The sequence below is a fragment of the Schistocerca cancellata genome, chromosome 10, assembly GCF_023864275.1.
Source record: "Schistocerca cancellata isolate TAMUIC-IGC-003103 chromosome 10, iqSchCanc2.1, whole genome shotgun sequence".
In the NCBI taxonomy this organism is placed as follows: Eukaryota; Metazoa; Arthropoda; class Insecta; order Orthoptera; family Acrididae; genus Schistocerca; species Schistocerca cancellata.
This window is the reverse complement of record NC_064635.1, coordinates 91,078,073-91,104,942: the sequence shown is the minus strand read 5'-3', so window position 1 is coordinate 91,104,942 and position 26,870 is coordinate 91,078,073. Positions and strand designations below refer to the sequence as shown.

Below are 26,870 nucleotides of genomic sequence, written 5' to 3'. Positions count from 1 at the left end.
ACACGCACCGCCAGAATGTTTCAGGACAATTCCTGTTGCCAGAAACTTGCTGTGCCATTCCTTAATTGTTTTCACATCAGGTGGATCACATTCATACACACGACGATAATTTCTTTGCACTATAATCGGCGATTTTGTTACTGCTAACCACACTACTGCTTGCGCTTGCTACTGTGGAGTCGCCAGTTTCAGTTCATGCGACCATGCTTCACTCTGGTGACAATACTTGGCACTTCTGACGCGAGAATATAAATTCTTTCAGATCTCTACAATGTGGTGCATTTTTCACTTTCGTATCTACTGTAGTTTTTCTCTCCTGGGTCCTTGAAATCAGGGAGGTTTGAGTGGGACACCCTGTACATTATTTTTTGATAAATTTCATTGGCGAATATAAATCACAAAATGAATATGGAGTTGTGCAGCATTAACGAAAGTTGGCGGAGGTGCTTTTATATCTGAAAGATAATGTCTATTCAAGTTTCGCGCCAGTCACGCTAAAGCAGCACTGTGAGGATGGAGCTCAGGTTCGCTTTAAAAACAGGCCGTAACGGTCATGAGAGTTAATTACCTTTGTTTGGACGTGGTGAGATGATGTTGGAGAAGAATGCCTTAAAGGCGACAAAGACAACATTAGGAACATATCATGTTATAGGGCTACGAGAAGATGGATGTTCCTTCTGTGATATTACAGAAAGACTTGGCACAAATGTAGCCACTGTACATGATTGCTGACAGCGGTGGTCACGGAAATGTGCAGTCACAAGAAGACCGGGTTCCGTCAGCCACTCAGCACTACCGAGAGGGAAAACTGTCGTGTTCAGCGTATGGTTCTGGCTCATTGTACAGCATCTGCAGCAGCAACATGAGCAGCAGTTTCTGCACCACAGTGACACAACGAACTGTTACTAAGCGGTTACTTCAAGGACAGATGCAAGCCAGATGCCCCGTAGCGCGCATTCCACAGGGTGTGTTATGTTCACTCCACTGACCCCAAACTACCACCGTGTGCTACTTCAGTGGTGTCAAGCGAGAGCTCGTGGAGGACAGGCTGGAGGTCTCTTGTGTTTTCTGGTGAGAGCTGGTTGTGCCTCAGCGCCAGTAATAGCCGTGTGTTGGTTAGAAGAAACGCAGTTGAGGTCCTGCAACCAACCTGTTCGCGTGCTAGACACACTGGTCCCACACCTGGAGTTATGGTCTAGGGTGCGATTTCGTATGACAGCGGGAGCACACTCGTGGTTATCCCACGCACACAGACTACAAATTTGTACTTCAGCCTGCTGATTCGATCTGTTGTGCTGCCATTCATGAACAGCATTCGAGGGGATGTTTTCCAACAGGATAACGCTCGCCCACTTACCGCTGTTGTAACCCAATATGCTCTGCAGAGTGTGGACATGTTGTCTTGACCTGCTCGATCACCTGATCTATCTCCAATCGAGAATATATGAGACAAAAAAAATGGCTCTGAGCACTATGGGACTTAACAGCTGTGGTCATCAGTCCCATAGAACTTAGAACTACTTAAACCTAACTAACCTAAGGACATCACACACATCCATGCCCGAGGCAGGATTCGAACCTGCGACCGTAGCAGTCGCGCGGTTCCGGACTGAGCGCCTAGAACCGCTAGACCACCGCGGCCGGCAATATATGAGACATCATCAGAAGACAACTCCAACATCATCCACAACCAGCATTAACGGTCCCTTTATTGATCGATCCAGTGCCATAAGCATGGAACTCCATCTCTCAGACTGATAACCGGCACCTGTACAACACATTACACCGGTTGTTAATGTACCAGCATTTCACATTTGCAATTTCTTATCTCGCGCTTACATTAATTTACAGGGTGTTTCAAAAATGACCGGTATATTTGAAACGGCAATAAAAACTAAACGAGCAGCGATAGAACTACACCGTTTGTTGCAATATGCTTGGGACAACAGTACATTTTCAGGCGGACAAACTTTCGAAATTACAGTAGTTACAATTTTCAACAACAGATGGCGCTGCAAGTGATGTGAAAGATATAGAAGACAATGCAGTCTGTGGGTGCGCCATTCTGTACGTCGTCTTTCTGCTGTAAGCGTGTGCTGTTCACAACGTGCAAGTGTGCTGTAGACAACATGGTTTATTCCTTAGAACAGAGGATTTTTCTGGTGTTGTAATTCCACCGCCTAGAACACAGTGTTGTTGCAACAAGACGAAGTTTTCAACGGAGGTTTAATGTAACCAAAGGACCGAAAAGCGATACAATAAAGGATCTGTTTGAAAAATTTCAACGGACTGGGAACGTGACGGATGAACGTGCTGGAAAGGTAGGGCGACCGCGTACGGCAACCACAGAGGGCAACGCGCAGCTAGTGCAGCAGGTGATCCAACAGCGGCCTCGAGTTTCCGTTCGCCGTGTTGCAGCTGCGGTCCAAATGACGCCAACGTCCACGTATGGTCTCATGCGCCAGAGTTTACACCTCTATCTATACAAAATTCAAATGCGGCAACCCCTCAGCGCCGCTACCATTGCTGCACGAGAGACATTCGCTAACGATATAGTGCACAGGACTGATGACGGCGATATGCATGTGGGCAGCATTTGGTTTACTGACGAAGCTTATTTTTACCTCGACGGCTTCGTCAATAAACAGAACTGGCGCATATGGGGAACTGAAAAGCCCCATGTTGCAGTCCCATCGTCCCTGCATCCTCAAAAAGTACTGGTCTGGGCCGCCATTTCTTCCAAAGGAATCATTGGCCCATTTTTCAGATCCGAAACGATTACTGCATCACGCTATCTGGACATTCTTCGTGAATTTGTGGCGGTACAAACTGCCTTAGACGACACTGCGAACACCTCGTGGTTTATGCAAGATGGCGCCCGGCCACATCGCACGGCCGACGTCTTTAATTTCCTGAATGAATATTTCGATGATCGTGTGATTGCTTTGGGCTATCCGAAACATACAGGAGGCGGCGTGGATTGGCCTCCCTATTCGCCAGACATGAACCCCTGTGACTTCTTTCTGTGGGGACACTTGAAAGACCAGGTGTACCGCCAGAATCCAGAAACAATTGAACAGCTGAAGCAGTACATCTCATCTGCATGTGAAGCCATTCCGCCAGACACGTTGCCAAAGGTTTCGGGTAATTTCATTCAGAGACTACGCCATATTATTGCTACGCATGGTGGATACGTGGAAAATATCGTACTATAGAGTTTCCCAGACCGCAGCGCCATCTGTTGTTGAAAATTGTAACTACTGTAATTTCGAAAGTTTGTCTGCCTGAAAATGTACTGTTGTCCCAAGCATATTGCAACAAACGGTGTATTTCTATCGCTGCTCGTTTAGTTTTTATGGCCGTTTCAAATATACCGGTCATTTTTTAAACACCCCGTATGATCTTGCTATGTTAATGACGCAAATATGTTGCCTAGGCAAATGTATTCCCAAAATTACATTACTCTACATTAATTATTTTTGGAGCTGCGATTTCTTTTCCGCTAGTGTATGTATTGGAAGCTATGTTTAGAATGCCTAACTCCTTGAAGAGACGCCTACAAGGTTACAGCGAGTGAACACTATATACTACTCTGAATGTTCACTTTTATGCAGTTAGTTCGTCCTAAGTGATGAGTTCCGAAAAATACTTTTAGATGTCGATTTATTTGTTTATGAAACTATAAGACATAAAAAGGTAAAATTTCTCAACGTAGTCTTCGAGAATTTCGGTAATACGTTCCTTCCGTTTGATATTTGCATCACTGAATATAAGAAAAAATTGCATCATTCTGCCCACTATACTGGCGTCTCATCATACGCTTCAAATGGTTCAAATGGCTCTGAGCACTATGGACTCAACTTCTGAGGTCATCAGTCCCCTAGAGCTTAGAACTTCTTAAACCTCACTAACCTAAGGACATCACAAACATCCATGACCGAGGCAGGATTCGAACCTGCAACCGTAGCGGTCTCGCGGTTCCAGACTGTATCGCCTAGAATCGCACGGCCACTTCGGCCGGCTCGTACGCTTCAGTTGGGATCTGAAGCTGGTGTTATTTCTTTTGATGTACATAACTGAGTATATTTATTGTGTACTTTTTCGAAACTAAGAGATTCTCTGGAAAAATTATTGAGAAGGGTTAATTACAAGATGTGCACTCACTCCGTAAGTACCAGCGCTGGCTGTTTCATATGAGTGATGAATAGAAATTGTCCTAAACTTGGGTCCTGTCTGTTTCCCTTCGTGATTTCTGTACGTTTATGAATTTTCCTCTCTATGCAGTGTCTCAATTACTTTTTCCGATACATTCCAGTTGACCGTAATGCTATTTGCCCTAGTCTTTAAATGTGGCCTTAGATATTCTCTTCTGCTGATTACCTGCAATATACCTGGACACTTTATCAGATTACTCACTTTGTTGCATCCTCTTTTCATGAATATTCTACTATCTCTTCATTTCGCTTTTTATCCACTCGCTTTCTATCATTCTTCTTTAAGTACTATTTTCCAAATACTTTCATTTTGCCCTTCTCCTGATGTTTCATGGTCTACGTGTCATTTTCACATGCAACTGAACTTGTCACGTATTCCTTTTGTTGTTTCTCTATTCCTGGTCACTAAAGGGTTTCTTAAAGGATTAATGTATTCTTGCATTTCTTCCATTCTGCGCTCATTTCAGCTTAATTTCATCCCCATGTTCAATGCTTTCCACGGAATCTGTTGCACGCAGCAGATATTCTTAACTTACTTTTTTCCAAAAAATGCTATGTCATTGTATAAACATTAACGCTTATATTTGTTACCCTTGAGCGCTCATTTTGATTCTGAAATTGTTTTGTTTGATTGCTTCTTCAAGATAAGACATAGATTACAGCGGTAATAACATCCAAGCATATCTGATATACTTCTTATCATCACTTAATCTGTCTCAATCATCACTTTTGTTGTTTCAAGTATGTTTTCGTCATTATTTGAATTAGTCGTTCGTCTCATAACTTTATCCCCATGTGTTTCAAGGCACTGACACAGACGAATACTTTCCCTAGGTCTACGAATTCCACTAAAAACCTTGCATTTGCTTAATGTTTTGTTTCATTACTGGGTACAAAATCAAACATACGTCAGTGGTACCTTTGCCAAACTCTATTTGAACCATTCCAGTGCCTCTCCAGTCTTTATATCTGTGTTTCTACGTATTACTCTTATAAAAATTAAGTCTACATAAACGGTCTACAGTGTAAGGCGGGGGGGGGGGGGGGGTTCTCCACTTATGAACGGACCGCGATGAACGTGACTGACCACATGACCCTTCTACCACCCTAACTTATCTTATCTTGATCTTGTGTACCCTCCGCGTGAAATAGAGGTAACAAAACATTGTCACAGTCAGTCTCTGATATCGATTCTTTAAACATCACTAACGCTACAAGAAAACTGAGTCGTGTATCTTGCGAAGATTTGCTTTAAGATCCCCAAATATGTTCATAAAAGTACCGTACAGACTAAATATCTGAATTAGTTGTGCCTCCAAATTGTTCGTACAGGTAATACTGGAGAATTGGTCCAATAGGGAGTTTGCACCAAGTGCACTTTTCATATACGCTACACTTCCTTAGATACCTCCGTAGTAACATTTGGTGGCTGGCAGTTACAGTTTTTTAACGGACGTCATGATCACTTTTGACTGTAAAACAATTTATTCATAAACTCCACTATTGTAATATCGGCCATTTTGCTATTGTCAAGCGGATTAATCGAAATTTTTGTGTCTGAAACAGGAACCAATATGTCGTCATCATATTTGCTGCGTGTATTACGCTGATGTCATCTTTTACATAGATAACATCGGACCACTGCACACTATACTGTATTAATGGCAAATCAGGCGTCAGTGTACATGTGTACTGGTGTGATGTTACTTGTGTAAAAGATGACAACGGCGTTATGTGCCCAGCACATTCAAGTTCTGCAGTAACAGACCAGGACACACACTGTAACGAAGAGATCGCTAAATTAGCTGTGAAACTACACGATCTTCATTTTGCATTACTACGAAATACAAAAGTCTACTTTTTTGCCTGTTTGCATATTATGTTGTTTACCTATGAATATGTCGCAGTTCATTACAATTCAAATAATGTTTGATCGAAAAGGTAAGAACTGAAGTCGAATGTATTGAAAATATAGTTAAATTGTCTCTTTCAGTAGCAGTTTGTGACAATGTCTTTTGCACTGAACACATTGTCTTTTGCACTAAATATAACTGTATAATGATACATGTAACACAAATGTTAGTGAAATCAATGATTTATTAATTGCATCTGTAATTAGAAATACCAATTCAGTATTGTTATAATTATAAATCTATCGATTTTTCAGATGAAGACATCATGTATTTCATGACTCTGCATAATAAGTCTATGCATATTGATTATGCTGGTCACCAGAGTGTAATACTACGTACATCAAGTAAGAGTTTGTAATTGTGTTACATCAAAATTTGCGAGTCTAATAATACCTGTGAAGAAACGCCATTCTTAAAAGACATAAATTGCTGGGAAGTTTTAAGTTTGTCAGACTTGATATATTTGTGAAACGTTGTACTTTAGTATAGTGTGAAAACGTTCAAAAATAAGTCGGCATTTTTTGTTAGAGTGCATGCATAACATTCTACAAGCATGGAAACACAATTTTACTTCATCAGCAGCGAAGGAAATTTTAACAGTCACCCCAGCTACAAAACAAAAGGAAACAAAGTAACCATCCGTTATAATTTACATTAATATCTGTGTAAAGTTTCTCGAACTATTTCAAAACATTACATTTAGTACCGAATTATTACAACGTGGTGATAACATACATGCATGTTAGATATCTTTCCTCGTTTTGATATTTGCTGACGAACAATTTTGGCAGTATTTGACATCGGCCACACAGGTGAAACTACCACAGTGAATGTTACGACTAAATAGTTTCAAAATCAAAGGTGACCGTGACATGCTTTAAAAAAGAAATCTCCCTGTTGGGAGTAATCGATTCTCGAACATAAAAACCGATTTCATTCGTTCATTCACAAGCATGAGTGACAGGTACGAGTGGGCAAATGATGCTATTGGCTGGCGCATCTGCTGCTGCTGCTTATTCGCGTCTATACAGCTATATGCAATCCGCTCTAGAACCTTGCGATAAGAGTACAATTAATTTTGGTTATCCCACTCACTCACACATGCACAAATGCACGGTTACACACACAAACACGCATACAAACACAAAACTATTTTGGAGTCCTGTCTGTTTTAATGAGTGAAGTTAGTACACTGGCTGACAGAAAAGCCAAGCACCCGTAAAAGGGAGGAGGAAACGAAATGAATCTTGAAAGTATGTGACGTTATTTCAGTGATTACAAAATAGAATGAAATCTACAAAGAACTTGTCAGTCTGAGACCAGTTATCAATACGATGTTGCACCGTTCTGGTTTAGATGCAGTAACTGATTCTGATGGGAAGGGTTTCAGCAAGCCTTTGGATCCCCTCCTGAAGCAAGCTGACCATCATCTGTAACTGGTCGCTCAAATCCTAGACACGTACTGGCACAGGAGAGGAGCTAACTAACGTCTGAGCTGGTCGCTCGCACGTTCTGTCGAGGACAGGTCTCGGAGTACCTCAACATCGCGTAGACCGTCCATACAGATACGTGCCATGCGCGGACGAGCTTTGTCATGTTGAAAAATGACACCGTGATGTTACAAAGAACAGCAACACGCACAAGACGTGACACATGAGGACGCACGATGTCCCTGACGTACTGTTGTGTTTTCAGTGTTCCCTGAGTCACAGCCAGCCACGATCTGACGTCATTGTCCGATGCCTCTCCAAAGCATGACACTGGGAGTAAAACCACTGTGCCTCCCCAAAACGTTGGAAGAATGGAACCTCTGCCCAGATCCTCGTCATATACACCGATGGTGGTCACTGGTCATCCAGAGTAGTCCAGAACCGCAATCCATCACTGGACACGGAGCGACACCATTCATCAGCAGCCCACGCTTCGCAGTGAAGGCACCACCCCAAACGCAGCCATTTCTGTTGTGGTGTTAATGGCGCATGGGACAGTAATTCTCTTGTCCGGCTGCTGAACAATGGAAATGGAAATGAGCGTTTGGCGTCATTGGCCAGGAGGCCCCTTGTGGGGCAGGTCTAGCCGCCTTGGTGCAGGTCTTATTACACAATGGGTGACCTGCGATCCGGATGGGGATGAAATGATGAAGACAGCACAACACCCAGTCCCTGAGCGGGGAAAATCCCCTACCCACCTGGGAATCGAACCCGGGATGGCAATCCGTCACGCTGACCACTCAGCTATGTCCACCACGATAGCTGCTGGATAACACAGAATGTTGCAGTAAGGCAGAGATGTGAGGGGCTACGATGTGTGTGCTGTGCACAACGTTGTGGTGCTCGCTTGTGGTGATCAGATATGGTTGACCGGGACACTGACAGCGAGTAGGGGACAGCTGGGCAAAGTGGCCAGGCTAACCTATTCCTTTTTTTTAAAGCTAGCAATAGAAGGATATACATAGAAATCTACACCCACATCAATAAACCGCAACCCACTTGACGGTGCGTGGAGGAGGGTACTTCACTTACCACTAACTGATCCCCCAATCTCGTAAGCTGCGTTAAGGCGCGAATAAAACAGTGACCCGATTATAGTATAAATTTCCTTTGCTTTTTGTCTTTGGTCAGAAATTTTTTGTCATCAGGCTACCGATATCGTTAGTACATTAGGACATGTTTTAATGAAACAAATGTGAAGATGGTCATTATAGACCGAAATCGGTAGTCTGATGAAATACCTTGTGACCATAGACGTAAAGTAAAGGAAATTTAAAATGATCCTCCATTTCCCGTAGCAATCGCGAAAGGTGCGTGAGAAGGATGATTATTGGTAAGCCTCTGTATTACTTCTAACTTCTCGAATTTTTTCATCGTGGTCATTTCGCTAGATGTATCTGGGAGGGAGTAATATTTCGTCCGACTCTTTACGAAAAGTACTGTCTCAAAATTTCAATAGTAAACCTCTTCCTGATGCAGAGCGCCTCTCTTGTAGCGTCTGCCACCGGTACTTGTTGGGCATATCTGTAGCGCTCTCGCGTTGACCGAACTCTTCTGTCAGTCCTACCCAGTAAAGATCCCAGACTGATGAACAATACACAGGAATCGCTCGATCAAGCGCCATCCAAACCAATTCTTTAGTGGATGAGTAACATTCCCTTACGATTCTTCCTGTGAATCTCAGTCTGACATCTGTTTTTGCTACTATTTGTTTCATGTGGTCATTCCACTTATGCTCGCTCCGGATGTGATTATAATTTGTAACTTTTCAAGTATAATATCATACCTTAGGAGCAAATTAATTATGACAGACCTTGAATAAGTAAAGCAACACTTTTTTTGCTGGAAGTAAATTGGTTTTATTCAGGATTCCAAGAAACCATATTATTCTCTTATTTTTGGCTACAAAACCAAATTTTTCAACATTATCTGTGTTGTATGGGATACCTTGGACGGCCAGTATGCCCGCATGGTATCACTCTCCTGGTCGACGTCGGAGGCAACGTTTTGCTGCATCAGTAACCTCCCCGTCATCCATGAACGGGTTCCCGCGGCGTGCCAAACAAATAGAAGTGGGAAGGAGCGAGATTCGGGCTGTGGGGTGGAAGAGAAGAAACAGTCCAATGCAGTTTTGTGAGCTCCTCTCGAGTGCGCAGACTTATGTGAGGCCTTGTGTAGTCATGGCGAAGGAGAAGTTCGTTTGTATTTTTGTGGCGACGAATGCGCTAAAGTCGTTACTTCAGACTTCTGAGAGTAGCACAACACACTTCAACGTTGATCGCTGCACCGTGAGAGAGGCTATCAAACAGAATAGCCCCTTCAGAGTACCAGGAGACAGTCGCCATCACTTTACCAGCTGAGAGGGCGGCTTCGAACTTTTTCTTCGGAGGAGTGTTGGTGTGGCTTGACTTCATGGACTGCCGTTTCGTTTGCGTTTACAAGTGACGAACCCAAGTTTCATCGCCTGTGACGACGTTCGACAGCAAATAGTTCGATCAACCTTTCAACGCGCAAGCAATTCTGTTCAGATGGTCCTTCGTTACTCTTTATCGTCCAGCTGCCACACCCCCGTGGGTTCCCCAACCCATGGACGAGTGTCTCAGCACTGCCAACAGAGATGTCCAGTTTAGCAGCGAGGTCTTTCATTGTGATCTGTCGATCACGTCGAATGTGGGTGTCCGCATGTTTCAACAGTGCAGGAGCCAGAGCTGTGCGCAGTCGGCCTGCACACAGGAGATCGGACACGTTCGTGTGACCTTGTTGCGATAATGACAGACGCCTCGCCCAACGACTCACCGTGATTTTGTTCACTGCAAGATCTCCCCAGACATTCTGCAACCTCCTATGAATACCTGGTTGCACTGGTTTTCCACCAAAAGAAATATAATGACCGCACCACCGTTACAGATCCCATTTTGGAGGCTACGTATAGTGCCGCCATCTATCGAAACTTCGCGAAACTATAGGGACTGAATATTCCACGATGTCCGACAACAAACTCCTTATTTTTCAACCGAAAAACAACGAAAAAAATTTTTTCGTTACTTGTTGAGCGCCCTCGCGCACTCTGTGCAATTCAATTTTCACAAAGTGACCATTTTGAACTCAAAAATAAGGGAAAAATTACTGTCTTAACAAACAGCTACATATAATTTATTGTGAAACATGATTCGAATTAAATCATTTACAATTTACAAATAAAAACTGTGTTTTTCACCTCCTGTACAGAATTCGTGGGCCCACTGGTATTAAATCCACTGCTCTTCCGCACCTGAATCTGAAATATTTCTTCGCAGTACATAAACTGTGTGTCTTCCTCGTTGTCGTCAAAAGAAGCTCTTCCAAGGTTTGTTTTCCTGCTCTCCCCACTCCTCTTTCTTCTCTTCGGCTTATTTCCTTTTCCCATCTTTTTATTTTCTGTTCCTTCTCCTCCTTTATTTGCCCCTTCTAGGTCACTCTTACAAGGACTTACTGTAAGCATCGCCACGGAGCCCCCCTTTCGGCCGCTTTTTTTTTTACATTTTCCCCCACAAAAAGTGTCCAGAAAGCCATTGCCTTGATGGCCACTTTTGCCAGAACTGACGACATTATACGAAAGCTATATACCCACTAATAGCATCATCGAACTTTCAATAACTAAATTAGACTGTGGAGTCGAATATAACACTTTCAATACAATTTAATGTGAAAGTGACATGCTCTCTTCACAATAAATACACGAAGTGACCACTTACAGTACACCAGGATAACTAAAATCCACAAAAATTGTTATAATTCTGACGAGCGGCACAGTAAACAGGTCAGACTTGATGAGGTGACTGGGCCATCCATGGAAAATAAGTTAAACCATTGGTGGCGCCATGCTAGCACCTTATAGCCCCCTCGACCCCAATAGCCACTTTTCTCTCCATGCACACTTTGCCTGTCTCTCCACTTTCCATGCCTTCATTTTCCTTGCTGTCCAACTTTAGGCCACTATCATATCTGAATGCTCCACAAATCTGAATATTTCATGGTTCGACCACACAGCCATATGAAGACCCCTTTCAAATTTTGTCAGATGCTGATAACGTTGTCTCACACGAGTATGCTGCTTCTACTTCACTCAACAACTGACTGTTTGTACACCTTACGTGCCCTGCCAGACGCCATAACAACACTAACCTGTGCAACAGTAATGCACTCTGGTGGCAGTTCCACCTGTCACAGAGAACTGCAACTCTCACCATTTAAATACCTGCTAATGCTCTGTAAGTGTACAAAGTTACCGGAAGGCAACTTGCCGATCCTTTCCAATTGGGAGCCTTTTTCCACCACTACCAGTTTTACTGATACTTGGATGAAGAGAACCACGACTATCCCACCCGCTTTACTCCTTTGGGTAGAGAATCAAAAGTACAGGGCTATTACAAATGATTGAAGCGATTTCATAAATTCACTGTAGCTCCATTCATTGACATATGGTCACGACACACTACAGATACGTAGAAAAACTCATAAAGTTTTGTTCGGCTGAAGCCGCACTTCAGGTTTCTGCCGCCAGAGCGCTCGAGAGCGCAGTGAGACAAAATGGCGACAGGAGCCGAGAAAGCGTATGTCGTGCTTGAAATGCACTCACATCAGTCAGTCATAACAGTGCAACGACACTTCAGGACGAAGTTCAACAAAGATCCACCAACTGCTAACTCCATTCGGCGATGGTATGAGCAGTTTAAAGCTTCTGGATGCCTCTGTAAGGAGAAATCAACGGGTCGGCCTGCAGTGAGCGAAGAAACGGTTGAACGCGTGCGGGCAAGTTTCACGCGTATCCCGCGGAAGTCGACGAATAAAGCAAGCAGGGAGCTAAACGTACCACAGCCGATGGTTTGGAAAATCTTACGGAAAAGGCTAAAGCAGAAGCCTTACCGTTTACAATTGCTACAAGCCCTGACACCCGATGACAAAGTCAAACGCTTTGAATTTTCGGCGCGGTTGCAACAGCTCATGGAAGAGGATGCGTTCAGTGCGAAACTTGTTTTCAGTGATGAAGCAACATTTTTTCTTAATGGTGAAGTGAACAGACACAATGTGCGAATCTGGGCGGTAGAGAATCCTCACGCATTCGTGCAGCAAATTCGCAATTCACCAAAAGTTAACGTGTTTTGTGCAATCTCACGGTTTAAAGTTTACGGCCCCTTTTTCTTCTGCGAAAAAAACGTTACAGGACACGTGTATCTGGACATGCTGGAAAATTGGCTCATGCCACAACTGGAGACCGACAGCGTCGACTTCATCTTTCAACAGGATGGTGCTCCACCGCACTTCCATCATGATGTTCGGCATTTCTTAAACAGGAGATTGGAAAACCGATGGATCGGTCGTGGTGGAGATCATGATCAGCAATTCATATCATGGCCTCCACGCTCTCCCAACTTAACCCCATGCGATTTCTTTCTGTGTGGTTATGTGAAAGATTCAGTGTTTAAACCTCCTCTACCAAGAAACGTGGCAGAACTGCGAGCTCGCATCAACGATGCTTTCGAACTCATTGATGGGGACATGCTGCGCCGAGTGTGGGAGGAACTTGATTATCGGCTTGATGTCTGCCGAATCACTAAAGGGGCACATATCGAACATTTGTGAATGACTAAAAAAGCTTTTTTAGTTTTTGTATGTGTGTGCAAAGCATTGTGAAAATATCTCAAATAATAAAGTTATTGTAGAGCTGTGAAATCGCTTCAATCACTTGTAATAACACTGTATATATGGTATATTGAAAGTAACTGTCACAGTGTTAAGTTATTGGATATTCAAGTTCGATAGGCCGTTGCTTTCCGAGAGCTGGTCACTGAGGAGGAGGATAACTCAGTTGGGTGACGAAGGGCGAGAATCCTGGATCATTGGGCTGGTCGTGTGACTGATACAGCCAGAAGGAGCGGGGCTTGTGTTCACCAGGCTATATCTCAGAGAGAGCTGGTCGCTGAGACTTACCGACAGCTCGTCGATGAACAGTGAGAGCACCTGGAAGACGGGGCTGGTCATGTGGCTGACGTAGCCGATGGGGGCCAGGCTGGACATGAGGCGGATCTTGTCGTTGTAGTCGGTGCGCGTGGAGGCCATCACGTAGAAGACGGTGGTGCCCTGCGAGTGGCCGATGTAGAACAGGTCCGAGTGGCCGGTCTGCTCCAGAATGTAGTCGATCATGGCGGGCAGGTCGTAGTAGCCAATCTCGTGCCAGCTGCAGCACACAAACCATTACGCTACACTTGCTGGTGAGGTATATCTAATCCCCTAACTCGTACCTCAGGTGTCTTAATCCTTAACTCACGAGACCATTAACGATCAGACCACGCGAAAATTTTGTAACTCGCTCTCGAATGTCAGTCACCTCCCCCCCCCCCCCCCCGCACACACACACACACACACACACACACACACACACACACACACACACACACTCACACACCCACAATCTTCCTTACATCGCTACTTCTAGAACGTTCTGCTGCCTTCATTGTTTGTTGCTGACACGTCTTGCATCCGCCTAACTGCGCCCCATGAACTACGCACATGTTTTCTCCAGTGTTGTACAAAATGTGCTCGTAGGAACGAGTTAGTTCTAACGATCCTAAGTTTGATGAAATTGTTTGTTGGTGGATGGAGAAAGATATGATACATATGAAGAAAGAAACGAGAAAGCGATATTACTATTCAAATGGTTCAAATGGCTCTGAGCACTATGGGACAACATCTGAGGTCATCAGTCCCCTAGGACTTAGAACTAATTAAACCTAACTAACCTAAGGACATCACACACTCCATGCCCGAGGCAGGATTCGAACCTGCGACGGTAGCGGTCGCTCGGATCCAGACTGAAGCTCCTAGAACCGCTCGGCCACACCGGCCGGCCGATATTACAATTACTAGTGATCACATCCATTCAGAAGATGATGAATCTGGACAGTTGTGATGGGGGCCTCTCTGTTTCTCCAATGAAATAAGTAAAGTATTACTTAAACCCAAATATATTATGAATTGTGATATAGAAAAATGTAGAACAAAGCATTGAGTGTCAATTCTGCAGATTTCCTTCTTCAACCTATCAACGGCAATTTTTATGTGCAATTTTAAATCCTGGAATTTAGTTTTATGTGAAAATTCACTGTCTACAGAGATTCTACAATTTCTCAGAATGAAAAATTCAGTTCTCTAACAGTTCGTTTTTGTGTGTACTCTACCCCACATAACGTGCTATTTTGTGTGATTAAAAGTAGAAGACTGCAGGGATTTTATTTACTGTAATAAAATGAACAAGAAATATTTAAACAATATTTAAATAGATGTAAAAATTAATGTAATATAAATTAAAATTTCAACCGATTGGTGCCTTAAGTTTAGACTTAAACATAAGGGTTCCGGATACCCCAACTTGTAGTGTACGTTACACAAAAGTCATCTCATTAGTTAAGAGTTAAATGTGGTATAAAGTGGTTGATAGCAAATATTGTTACTCTTTGAATACTGAGCTGAAAACTAAATGTCACCAGGTGAATGTTATTGGGTAGAACACAATTTTGTAACCCTTTCATCTTTTTCGAGTATTCTGTTCAAGATTATAAGCAAGTTAAATAGGTGGATCATAAACTGTAGCGTGTGTCTTTTCTACGTTTGAGGTGACACACGTAAGCACATTGGGCGAAAAATTAGTCAGACCTTGCAAACATTATCTAATACCGTCTAACGCCCCCTCTAGCCTTTATAATGTTCTCAATTTGGCGAGGAAGATGGTCCTAAAGTTTTTTCCGGTGCACCACATCCAAATGAAGTCAATCACTGATGATTAAATCACTTAGTGCTACCAATTTTGTAGAGGACTGCTACATTTGATGTGCTGTCGCAAATAGTCCCAAAAGTTTTCTGTGGGATTGAGTTTGAGTGATTCAGAGGAAACAGCCGAAGTGTGACACCCTGCTGAGTAATAGACGTATGCAGCTCTGTGAACATGGCTGTTGTCATCTGGTAAAACGGGAGTGTTGGGTACCAATGAGGAGGTACACAACAGGTACAGCAAAAGGCCACCACCACACACTCGTCTGGCACCTCTCAGTTCTGGGCAGCAGCCTCCAGGTGACACGCACAAACACAGACCTCTTCCTGCTTCCGCACCATTTCCTCCAGCACGTCAACGCAGATAATATGGACAGGGAGCCAATAGGGAGTGCTCTCAACCACCGACTACATTGCCTCCTCCTTGTACTGGCAGGCACTGAAATCCTCCCAGCGACATACTCCTAAACACGATGCCCCACAGACAGAGCAACGATTCAGCTGTTAGGAGGTTCATTTCAGATCCAGCAGTCAACTCGGTGCAGTACTCTGAAGACCACCTACCAACTTAGAAATTACTATTTATGGAGAACAAGGACTATTGACAGAGTACCTACAGAATTACTATCAGTTACAGGCCAATATTACAGATTGCCAACAGACAGCAAAGATATATACAGGGTGAAAAGTATTTAAACCGACAAACTCTGGGAGCTTGTAGGGGACATCAAAACAAATATTTTTCCCTAATTTCATTTTTTCCTATGAGAAGTATTTAAATCGGTAGAGGAAGATTTCTCTGGCGACAAATTAATTAAACCAACAAACACTTTTCCATTTTTTATGACCAAGAGACAACACATTAACAAAACCCAATTACAGTATATTTTCAAAAATGCCACAATTGACACGTAAACAAATGTTACACTGTCGGATCATGTTCTGTCTGACAAGGGCAATTGTTCCTGCTGCTGCTGCTGCTACTACCTGGGCAACCAGATCCTCTTCTGATGCAACAGGAGTTGCGTAAACAAGGTTGCGCATCTCTCCTCACACAAAAAAGTCCAGAGGGGACATACCTGGGGATCGAGCAGGACATGGTACAGGACCACCTCTGCCAATCCACGTTTCTGGGAACTGTCGGTCCAGGAATCGATGCACACGACAACTGAAATGTGCCGGCGCCCCGCCATGTTGGAACCACACGCGTTGTCTTGTAGGGAGCGGGACGTCTTCCAGCAATTCTGGCAATGCTCTGGCGAGAAAATTGTAGTAGTGCCTGCCATTTAATGGTCTACGTATCAGATACGGCCCAATTAAACAGTCCCCAACAACACCGACCCACACATTAACGAAGAACCGCACTTGATGAGCGCCAGTAACTGTGGCATATGAGTTATCCTCACTCCAAAGATGCGAAATGTACGTGATGAAGACTCCATCATGCCCGAACGATGCTTCATCGGTAAACAACACAAAGGCTGGAAATGTATGATGCATTTCACACTGTTTCAGGTACCGCTGCAAAAACTGTGCTCTGGGTGGATAATCAACTGGTTCCAGGTTGTGGACACGCTCTAAGTGAAATGGACGTAACAATTACTCTCGAAGGACTGTTCTTACATTCATCTGATTCGTCTCCATGTTACGTGCAATTGCACGACTGCTGATTGAAGGATCCCGCTCCACTTGATGCAAGACAGCTTCCTAAAATTGCAGCGTTCTTACCGTGCGACGGCGTCCCTGTCGAGGTAATCTGCTAAATGACCCGGTCTCACGCAGACGTTGGTACACAGCAGCAAAGGTCGTATGGTGCGGGATACGGCGATTAGGATATTGTTGTTGATAAACCCGCTGTGCAGCTCCTCCGTTGTGGTGCGCTACGCAGTACGCACCAACCATATCAGTGTACTCACTCCAGGTGTGTCGCTTCATTAGTAAACAGAGAGAATGCACTACTACACTGGTGGACAGCAGTTGCCTACAACTGAGGAGTGTAATACTCCCTCTAACAACTGAAGATCGTCATATGGCCTCTAACGACTGAAGAGCGTAATACGGCCTCCACCGGTTTAAATAATCCTCATAGCAAAAAATGACATTAGGGAAAAATATTTGTTTTCATGTCCCCTACAACCTCCCACAGTTTGTCGGTTTAAATACTTTTCACCCTGTAGATTTAGCTGTATTAGATTTAGGACATTAAATGCAAGCACCAAGTTGTATCAAAGTTAAGCACCAATTTGTAACATACCCTTAATCAATGCTATTTATTTCGTACTGACCCATCAGATGAGTGTTTCACAATTGTATCATTTAATGGCTACCTTTGCGGAACTAATGCAGGGAAACATTTTTCTGATACCACAAACATTTGGGATGAATTACACTGTAAGACAAAAAACGACTCACAACAGAGAAATAATGTGAAGGGACGGAAATCGGTAGATGTGATGTGTATGTACAGACAAACAAATGATCACAATTTCTGAAAAATTTGATACTTTATTCAAGAGAAAGATCTTCCGAAATTCAGCAAGTCAATAATGCGTTGGTCCACTTTTGGCCCTTATGCAAGCAGTTATTCACCTTGGCATTGAGTTATAGAGTTTGTAGTAATATTGGCTATCAGATACTTTGCATATGAGATATTTGTCATTAAAGAAAAGGACAGCCAACGAGATCTAGTTCATAAAGATGCTAAGCATCACAGCGCGAGTGTAAAGAGACGAAATATCTTTTTTTTTAATGTGGGCCTATACCAAGACGCGCGTCCGGCGTTTAAATACTCTAAAGAAACACTGTGACCCGCTGGGCGCAATATTTAAAATCATTTCCGCAGCGCTTGATAGCAAGAAGCTGCGAAACAGAAGAAAGAACAATGTATCTTTTGTTAAGAAATATTCTAGGGACTTCATTAACCCTTGTACTTTTGGTCGCCGACATGTTAAGAGGTACTACATAGCATTGCAGCAAGTTGTATTTTTATTTTGTGTAAGAACTATGTGAAACGACGAACAAACATTTCGGTAACTCGGGTGAGGATACAATGTACTTACGTGCATGCAAGGACATTTAATTTTAAGAAGGAACGGACTGACAAAGCAGCGATTATTGGACTGCGCCATGTACAAAAGAAATATCAGATGTAAGTCATGCATTTACTGTGTATTTGTCAATGTCTAGAACTTCAATGCCAATTTGTTCAAAATATATTAATATTTTACGATGCAGTAATTTTCTTATTCCTTTCTTTCACTAACCAAAAATGATGTTCAAATTGTATATGAGCTTTGTTACAGGTTCGCTCTTTATCCCGGTGTCTCGGTTGTATTTAGGACAACACTAATGTGTTCAACTTCCGATCGGTTAATCTTTCTCTTACGAAATTCCACTAATTGGCTTTCATTTCCATTTTTATATTCAAATAGGTCCCTTAGGTATTTTCATTGAAGATTCTGGTTGCGTGAAGGCAATCCGGATCAAAAGATCAATTGAGAAAACCCTTTCGCGTAATCAATCCGTACGTCTCCTGAACACAATCGTGAACCGACGCATTGGTGATCAATTCATAATCTCTCTCTCTTTTTAAGTCGTACTAAAAAACGGCCACACAGGATGGCCCAAGTACGCACTCTAGCGTTAGCTTGCATTTTGTCAGTAAATATTACCAACCAACAGTTACAGTATCACTATTATTATTTACTACTAAATCTTACACAGGATAAGCAAGTTCCTAACCCCAGAAGTTGTTGGATGTCCTCCAGCAGAATATCGTGCGAAATTCTGTCCAACGCATTAGATCGTCAAAATCCCGAGTGGTTGGCTCCAAACGTTCTCAAATGTGAAGAGATCCGGCGACCTTGCCGACCGAGGTAGGGTTTGGCAAGTACGAAGACCAGCAGTAGAAACTCTCGCCATGTGCAAGCAGGCATTATCTTGCTGAAATGTAAGACCAGGAGGGTTTGCTATGGAGGGCAACAAAATGGGGCATAGAATATCGTCCACGTATCGCTGTGCTGAGAGGGGCCCATGGATGACAACCAAAGGGTTCCTGATATCAAAAGAAACGGTGCCACAGACCATCACTTCTCGTTGTCAGGCCTTATGGCAGGTGTCAGGCAGGTTGGTATCACACCACTGTCCAAGGTGTCTCCAGATACTTCTTTGCTGGTCATTGGGGCTCAGTTAGAATGTAGACTCACGACTGAAAACAATTCTACTCCAGTCATATTCCAGGCTGAAAATGTGTCTGAAGACGCTCTGGACAGCAGTGGGACACCAATCTCTTTGTCAGCTGCCATGTGCCCCAACAATCAGGAGTGACGATCTGCAGTGCCATTTCTTTTTATAGCAGGGCCCCTTGTTATCCATGGGACGCTTAGAGCACGACGATATTCTACGCTCAGGTTTGTTGCCCTCCATGGCAAGCCATCCAGGGCTTGCATTTCAGCAAGGTAATGCTCGCCCACATACAGAGAGAGTTTCAAGTATTCGTGCTTGCCAGACCCTGCTGTGGTCAGCAAGGTTGCCAGGTGTCTCCCCACTTGAGAACATTTGGACCATTGTGGACATGGCCCTCCAAGCAGTCCCGCATTTTTCTCGATCTAAAGCACCAATTGGACAGAACTTAGCACGACATCCTTCGAGAGGACATCCAGCAATTCTATCAATCAATTGCAAGCCAAATAAGTCCTTCTGTAAAGGCTATAGATGTACCAACACATTACTGACATGCTCAGTTTGTGAAGTTATTTCACTTAAATAAATGATGAAAATTTTATGAAATTTTAATCATTTGTTTGGCTATGTATGTACATCATATCCACTGATTTACGTCCCATTTGGATAATTTTTTTCTTACAGTGTAATACGTAATAGTGCACTTCACTTACTACATATACAACAGGGAGTGTCCACGACATAAAGAAGATGTAGAAGAATGGAGAACACTTGGTCGTCCAGTATGCTTGAGTCAACATCCTGGTTTGTGGTCATGGTAACTTGAATGAATGAGCCCAAGGTATGAAGGACACCCCCAAAACATTACAGAATCGCCTCCTGTCTGAACTATGCTGTACGCACGCTGTGGGTTAAATGCATTGCAGCACCGATACAGTAGACACCTCGTATCATTGGAAAAAAATGCCAAATCACGACTCGTCAGATGACGAGTATATGTCTCCAGTGAGCTACTGTTCTGTCTGTGTAATGTTCGACCCACTGAACACGTGCAGAATTGTTGGCCAAGGTGAGCAACGACATTTTTTGAGGAACCCACCCCAAATGTACGTCATGTGTCGTTCCTTTCACTATTTTCACTTGGAAACTGACAGCACCAGTCCCTGTCGACTTGAGAACCTATTGTCAGTGTCAAGATGCAGCCCTCGCCTCTAGTCGATGTCGATTACGATCTTTTTCGACCACTGTCGTTAGGCTATGGCCTCGAGTGGTAGACCGCTTCTTTTAGACATTTTGACAGTCCACTTTGCTACACCAACAAATTGGGCGACGTCTTTCACTATGTGGTGATGGGCTCATGCCATTTGTTACATCGGTTCATCTTACTGTACTGGACCCTTCACTGCTACGACTTATGCCAGAGGTTGAGGGTTACGTGACTGCATGGTACAAGACCTGCATCGTCACCATCGCTCCAACGTGTCATGTGTGCCCTCTTAGTGGGATGGCTAATATTTTGTACGATGAGCCTATCTGCACACTCGCAGGACAGATAACAATTTGATACAGTACACGCTAAAGCCACAGAGTCACACTATTTGCCCAATAATTAATAAGCCAGCTACACAAACTGTATTACAACACACACCGAGCGAGGTGGCGCAGTGGTTAGCACACTGGACTCGCATTCGGGAGGACGACGGTTCAATCCCGCGTCCAGCCATCCTGATGTAGGTTTTCCGTGATTTCCCTAAATCGCTCCAGGGAAATGCCGGGATGGTTCCTTTGAAAGGGCACGTCCGACTTCCTTCCCCGTCCTTCCCTAAACCGACGAGACCGATGACTTCGCAGTTTGGTCTCTTCCCCCAAAAAACAACAACAACTAATATTACAACACAGTGGTGTTTCTGTAACGTGAAGTACACTACACGGATGAAAAAAACTGCTCTTGCCTCACCTGAACTGCCAGAACTGGTTATCGTCCGGGTTGATGGACGTGTGGTTTCTGGAGTACGTCGTCCCTCGAGCGTTGCCCAACCAGACGTCGAAACCCGCGTCGGCCAGGATGTATGCTGCACAGAGCAATGGAGTCTCAGGGTTAGCTTTCTACTCAGTGTTATCTTCAACAATTTTTCTGTCTTAGCGCTGCATATTTGGTAATGGCTTCGTTCTCAGTCCTGTATAGTACCAATTAAACTACCTGTTTTTCATTTACAGTGATAACCCAAACCATTACGACCGCCTACACAATGGCGTGTTTGTCCACTTTTGAAAGGCAATACGGCAGCAGATCTGCGTGCCACTGATCCGACAGGTCCTTGGTAAATCAACTGGAAGCAGTATTTATCGCATAACTTTTTTAATGGTGACCGGTTTCGACCTTTTTACAAGATCATCTTCAGACCCTGAATGTCTGCCGGATGCGGTGGCGCATGGCAACCCTCGAGCTTGTGGCTGGTGGTGTACCGCATCCGGCAGACATTCATGGTCTGAAGATGATCTTGTAAAACGGTCGAAACCGGTCACCATTAGAAAATTTATGCGACCAAGACTGCGTCGAGTTTATTTATAATAATTACAGATCGCTGTTTTCCTATATAAGAATTATGTTGTTTGAAAGGTCCTTGGTAGTTTTCCAGAGTTACGTCGTACCTATTCCAGACGTGAGCCATCGGGTTTAGAGATGAGGCGCATTTGGAGGCCAAAATGCGAACATGACTTAACTATCGCGTTCCTCGTACCTCTGCAACACGATAACACGACTGCAACACGATAACACGACATGGACAGTTATCCTACATCTACATCAACACCTACATACCTACTCCGCAAGCCATCGTACATCGCGTGGTGGAGGGTTACGTTGTACCACTACTAGTAATTTCCCTTCCTGTTCCACACGCAAACACAGCGAGGAAAGAACGACTGTTTGCATGTCTCCTCATGAGCCCTAATTTCTCGTATCTTCGTGCTCCTTGCACGAAATGTATTTTGGTCGCAATTACAAAACATCTGCGGACCTATGTTTACATGAATTTTTTGTTTAGTTTTACTTGTAAAATAAGATATTAAAATATTTGTATATCTTCGTGAATCACCTTGTATATGTACATATCTCTATCCCATGACTTTTTGTCGCTTCACTGTATGTCTTATGGCTTTAAAAAAGCTGTCGTACATTCGTTTCAATTGCACCCCATAAATTATTTGATAGTGCATAAATTGTTGATTAGAAATGAAATAAAAAGGATCGTAACTGAGAAAATAATAAATTTCCTGTTCTTTTTCTTGCTTTGAACGAAACAAACACACCGATTACGTCATTTAAGTCAAGTTTAACAGCAGTGCCGTGTTGCAAAAAAATGGATAAGAACGCCCTTAATACTATTAAGCAGCTACAGTAAACTTACTCTTGAATTCTTTTTTATTTACACAGCAGATCGCAGGAAACGAAAAAGGTTCTGATTGGAGGAGTAATTACATGTCCCCCCCCCCCCCCCCCCCCCCCCCCACGTTTTACGGTTGCTTCCCTCCAGCCCTCAGTCGGCAGAAACCGTGAAGACTCAGAGGAGTTCAGCCAAGTAGTATATTTGTTTAATCATCCGGTCGCCGTTCTTTGAGATCTAACAATACTGTAGCTACGCAGTAGCAAAAGGAAATTTCCCTGACTGCAGGCGCCGTTTAAAAAGGCATTTTTTGAAATTCCGTCCCTAATGGATGAAACAGGAGATGAAAGAAATCTTTCAAAATATTTCGCTATTTTGGAGCTAGAACTGCGAAATTAGAATCTGGTTTGTTGGTAAGAAATTTTAAAAAAACATGTTTCAGTGTTTCTGAAAATTCAAGCTCTAAGGGAGTGGAATAGAGGACGAAAATTTTAATGGAAGTAGTTGATTATGAAAGCATTTTTAAAGTTGTGTCTATCAAAATTTGTAATCGATTTCTCCGTTAGAAATTAAAAAAACCACGTGTGTCATTGTTTTTGTAAATGCAACCCCTAACGTGATGACACAGACAGTCAAAAATTTTGTGAAAATATTTCATTACGAAAGCATTTTAAAGCTAAATATATCGATAATTACGTTTGGTTCTTTGGTTGGAAATAGAAAAAATTTAAAAAAAAACGTGTTTCAGTGTTTTTCGAAATTCAACCTCTAAAAAGGGGTGAAATAGGGGATGAAAAATTTTTATGGAAGTATTTCGCTCGATTCTTAAAGCTAAGTCTATGGAATTTGTTGTCTGAGTTCTTCGTTAGAAACAAAAAGAAGTATGTGTTAGAGGATGAAACTTTCTATGCAGATGCCATCTCAAGAACTCAAAAGGCAGGACTAAGAAAGATCTCCGACTCCAGGCACCAGAATCGCTTTTTGGTCAGAAGTACATTCGGTAAACATCGTGCTTCTGTGACCTTAATTAGCGTGAGAAGTTTACAAGATCATGCAACTTGGAACATAATCGAAGAAACCTGTTTAACAGTCACCAAGACAAATCGGCTTTATCAAAATTGTATAGAAAAAGAAACGCCTCTTTAATACATTAACTGTTCAGTAAGCCTAAAATATGTTTATAAAATTATTGTTCTTGTGACTCTTACGCAAACGCAAACGAAGTATCTCGTGCTAAGTCAGTTGTAAAATATGAGTGAATCATGTGGCATCTCTGTCAACAAAGCGCACTCATCTACGTAAACTATGACGACGATGTGGTAACCGCGCGTGTTCACAGTCGCGGGCTGATGGAAAGGCTTCTTCTCGTAGACAGAAGACAGGACCAGGAGGGGTAGCAGAGCTAACGTACCTCTCCTGGGCAGTTGTTAAATCGACTTCCTTTGTTGTTGTTTTTCGGTCAGTTTTCGCACCCTCTCAGTGTCCGCGACCTTGGTGGAGGCCTATCTCGCTACCCCGTCGGTACGGTCCTGGTTCTTAGTGTTTCCGAAAAAGTTATAGACCAGCTGGAGAAAGTTGCTAGTGGATCGAATTTATCTCGAGAATAAGGACATTCAAAGGACAGTGGCGCCATTATACACTGAGGTGGCAAAAGTCATGGGATAGGACATATGCAGGGTGTGGTAGTATCTCGTACACAAGGCATAAGAGTACCATTCACTGGCGGAGCTGTCTTTTGTACTCAGATGATTCATTTGAAAAGGTTTCTGACGTGATTACGGCCACACACGGGAATTAACAGACTTTGAACGCGGAATGGTAGTTGGAGGCAGACGCATGGAACATTCCATTTAGGAAATCGTTATGGAACTCAATATTCCAAGATCTAGGTGTCAAGATTGCGTCGAGGGTACCAGATTTCAGGCATTACCTCTCATCGCGGCCAACGCAGTACCTGACGGCCTTCCCTTAACGGCCGAGAGCAGCATCGTTTGCCTTGATTTGGCAGTGCTAATAGACAAGTAATACAGCGCGAAATAGCCGCAGAAATGAATGCGGAACGTACGACGAACGTATAAGTTAGAACAGTGCGGCGAAATCTGGCGGTAAGGGGCTATGGCAGAAGACAATCGAAGCAAGTGCCACTGCTAACAGCGCGACATCGCCTGCAGCGCTTCTCCTGGGCTCGTGACCGTATCGGTTGGACCATAGACGGCTGGAAAACCATTGCATGGTCACTCGAATCCTGATTCCAGTTGGCAAGAGATGGTCGTAGGGTTCCAGTGTGGTGCAGACCCCACGCAGAAGCCGGCCGAAGTGGCCGTGCGGTTAAAGGCGCTGCAGTCTGGAACCGCAAGACCGCTACGGTCGCAGGTTCGAATCCTGCCTCGGGCATGGATGTTTGTGATGTCCTTAGGTTAGTTAGGTTTAACTAGTTCTAAGTTCTAGGGGACTAATGACCTCAGCAGTTGAGTCCCATAGTGCTCAGAGCCATTTGAACCATTTGAACCCCACGAAGCCATGGGCCCAAGTTGCCAACAAGGCACTGACCAAGCTGGTGGTGGCTGCATACTGGTGTGGGCTGTGAGTACAGTTGGAGTGATCGTTGACTGGAAATGGTTTTGTTCGGCTACTCGGAGACCGTTTTTAGCCATTCATCGACTTCACGTTCCCAAACAACGATGGAATTTTTATGAATGATAATTCACCGTGTCGCCGGACCACAATTGTTCGCAATTTGTTTGAAGAATATTCTGGACAATTCGAGCGAGTGTTTTGGTCACCCAGATCGACCAACATGAATCCCATCGAACATTTATGGGACATAATCAGCTGATGCACAAAATCTTGCACCGGTCACACTTTCGCAATTACGGGCGGCTGTAGAGGGAACACGGCTCGGTATTTCTGCATGAAACTTTCAGTAACTTACTGAGTCCATGCTACATTGATTTGCTGCACTATGCTGGGAAGAACGGAATCCGACGCGATGTTGTGTTGTATCCCATGACTTTTGTGTTCTAAGTGTAAAACTTGCCGAGTTTACTTGACAACTGCAGAAAAACAAGATTTAGCTCCTGAAGTTTACACGTGATTAATGTAGGTGTGTAAGCAACGACAAGGAACAAACAGGCCGATGATTTGTGAGAAACCTCTTGAAAAAAGTTTTTTGAAGAAAAGCCGTCAAAGGCTTTGTGAAATGACGAGTCTAAAAATAAGAAATGAAACAGGTTAGGGAAACATTTAACATGCTTTTGAATGACGCTAGAAATCATATACAGGACATTGCCTGTACATGATTTCGAGGAACATTCAGAGGCATACTAAATGTATCGCTGACCTATTGTATTGCTTAGTTTTAGACAAACCATTCCACAAAAATTTAACATTCACTTTCTTTTAAAAAAAAATATTTCAAGTTTAGTTCAGAAATCAAGAAATTTAATAAATTAAAATATATTTGGTACACAATGTGCTAGCTTATGAAGTGTAAATGCAGATGTAGATGTCAGTGACCCACCTAGGCCCTTGTCGGGCCCCATGATGACCCAGTCGGCAGAGCTGGACATGAGTCCGTGCATGACGAGGACGGGGTGTCCACTGGCGGTGCCCCTGGCGCGAGCCTTGGGACTGGACGGGACCCGGAACATGCCCAGCACGTAGCCATCTCCTGTAGTGACGTAGTGACGCTCTGCCGGGTAGCCGTACTTCACCAGCAGTTCACCCTGCAAAGACACGGAAGTACAGAAACGGCTTAAAACCGTAAGAGTACAAACAAACTGTGCCAAATGCACAGAAGAAAGCGCAAGTAACAGCGAGCTACAGTAAGGATAGCAGAGGTGATCCACAAAAGTAGCGTTCAAAATCTGTTAATTCCCG

The 26,870-nt window shown here is 43.5% G+C and overlaps 2 protein-coding genes across 2 annotated transcripts in view; one reads left to right on the top strand and one right to left on the bottom strand.

The window, feature by feature from the left end:
• LOC126106377 (cuticle protein 6.4-like) overlaps nucleotides 1–26,870 on the top strand; it is a 182,107-nt gene that overhangs the window by 76,708 nt on the left and 78,529 nt on the right. The gene's annotated exons all lie outside the window — the stretch shown is intronic.
• The window catches only part of LOC126106375 (lipase 3-like), a 64,500-nt gene that overhangs the window by 31,255 nt on the left and 6,375 nt on the right, over nucleotides 1–26,870 (bottom strand). Inside the window, exons 2-4 of the mRNA XM_049912640.1 lie at nucleotides 26,512–26,716; nucleotides 21,563–21,677; nucleotides 13,588–13,834 (exon numbers count right to left, since the gene is read on the bottom strand). Coding sequence (XP_049768597.1) covers nucleotides 13,588–13,834; nucleotides 21,563–21,677; nucleotides 26,512–26,716 — 567 coding nt within the window. The remainder of the gene's footprint in view (nucleotides 1–13,587; nucleotides 13,835–21,562; nucleotides 21,678–26,511; nucleotides 26,717–26,870) is intronic.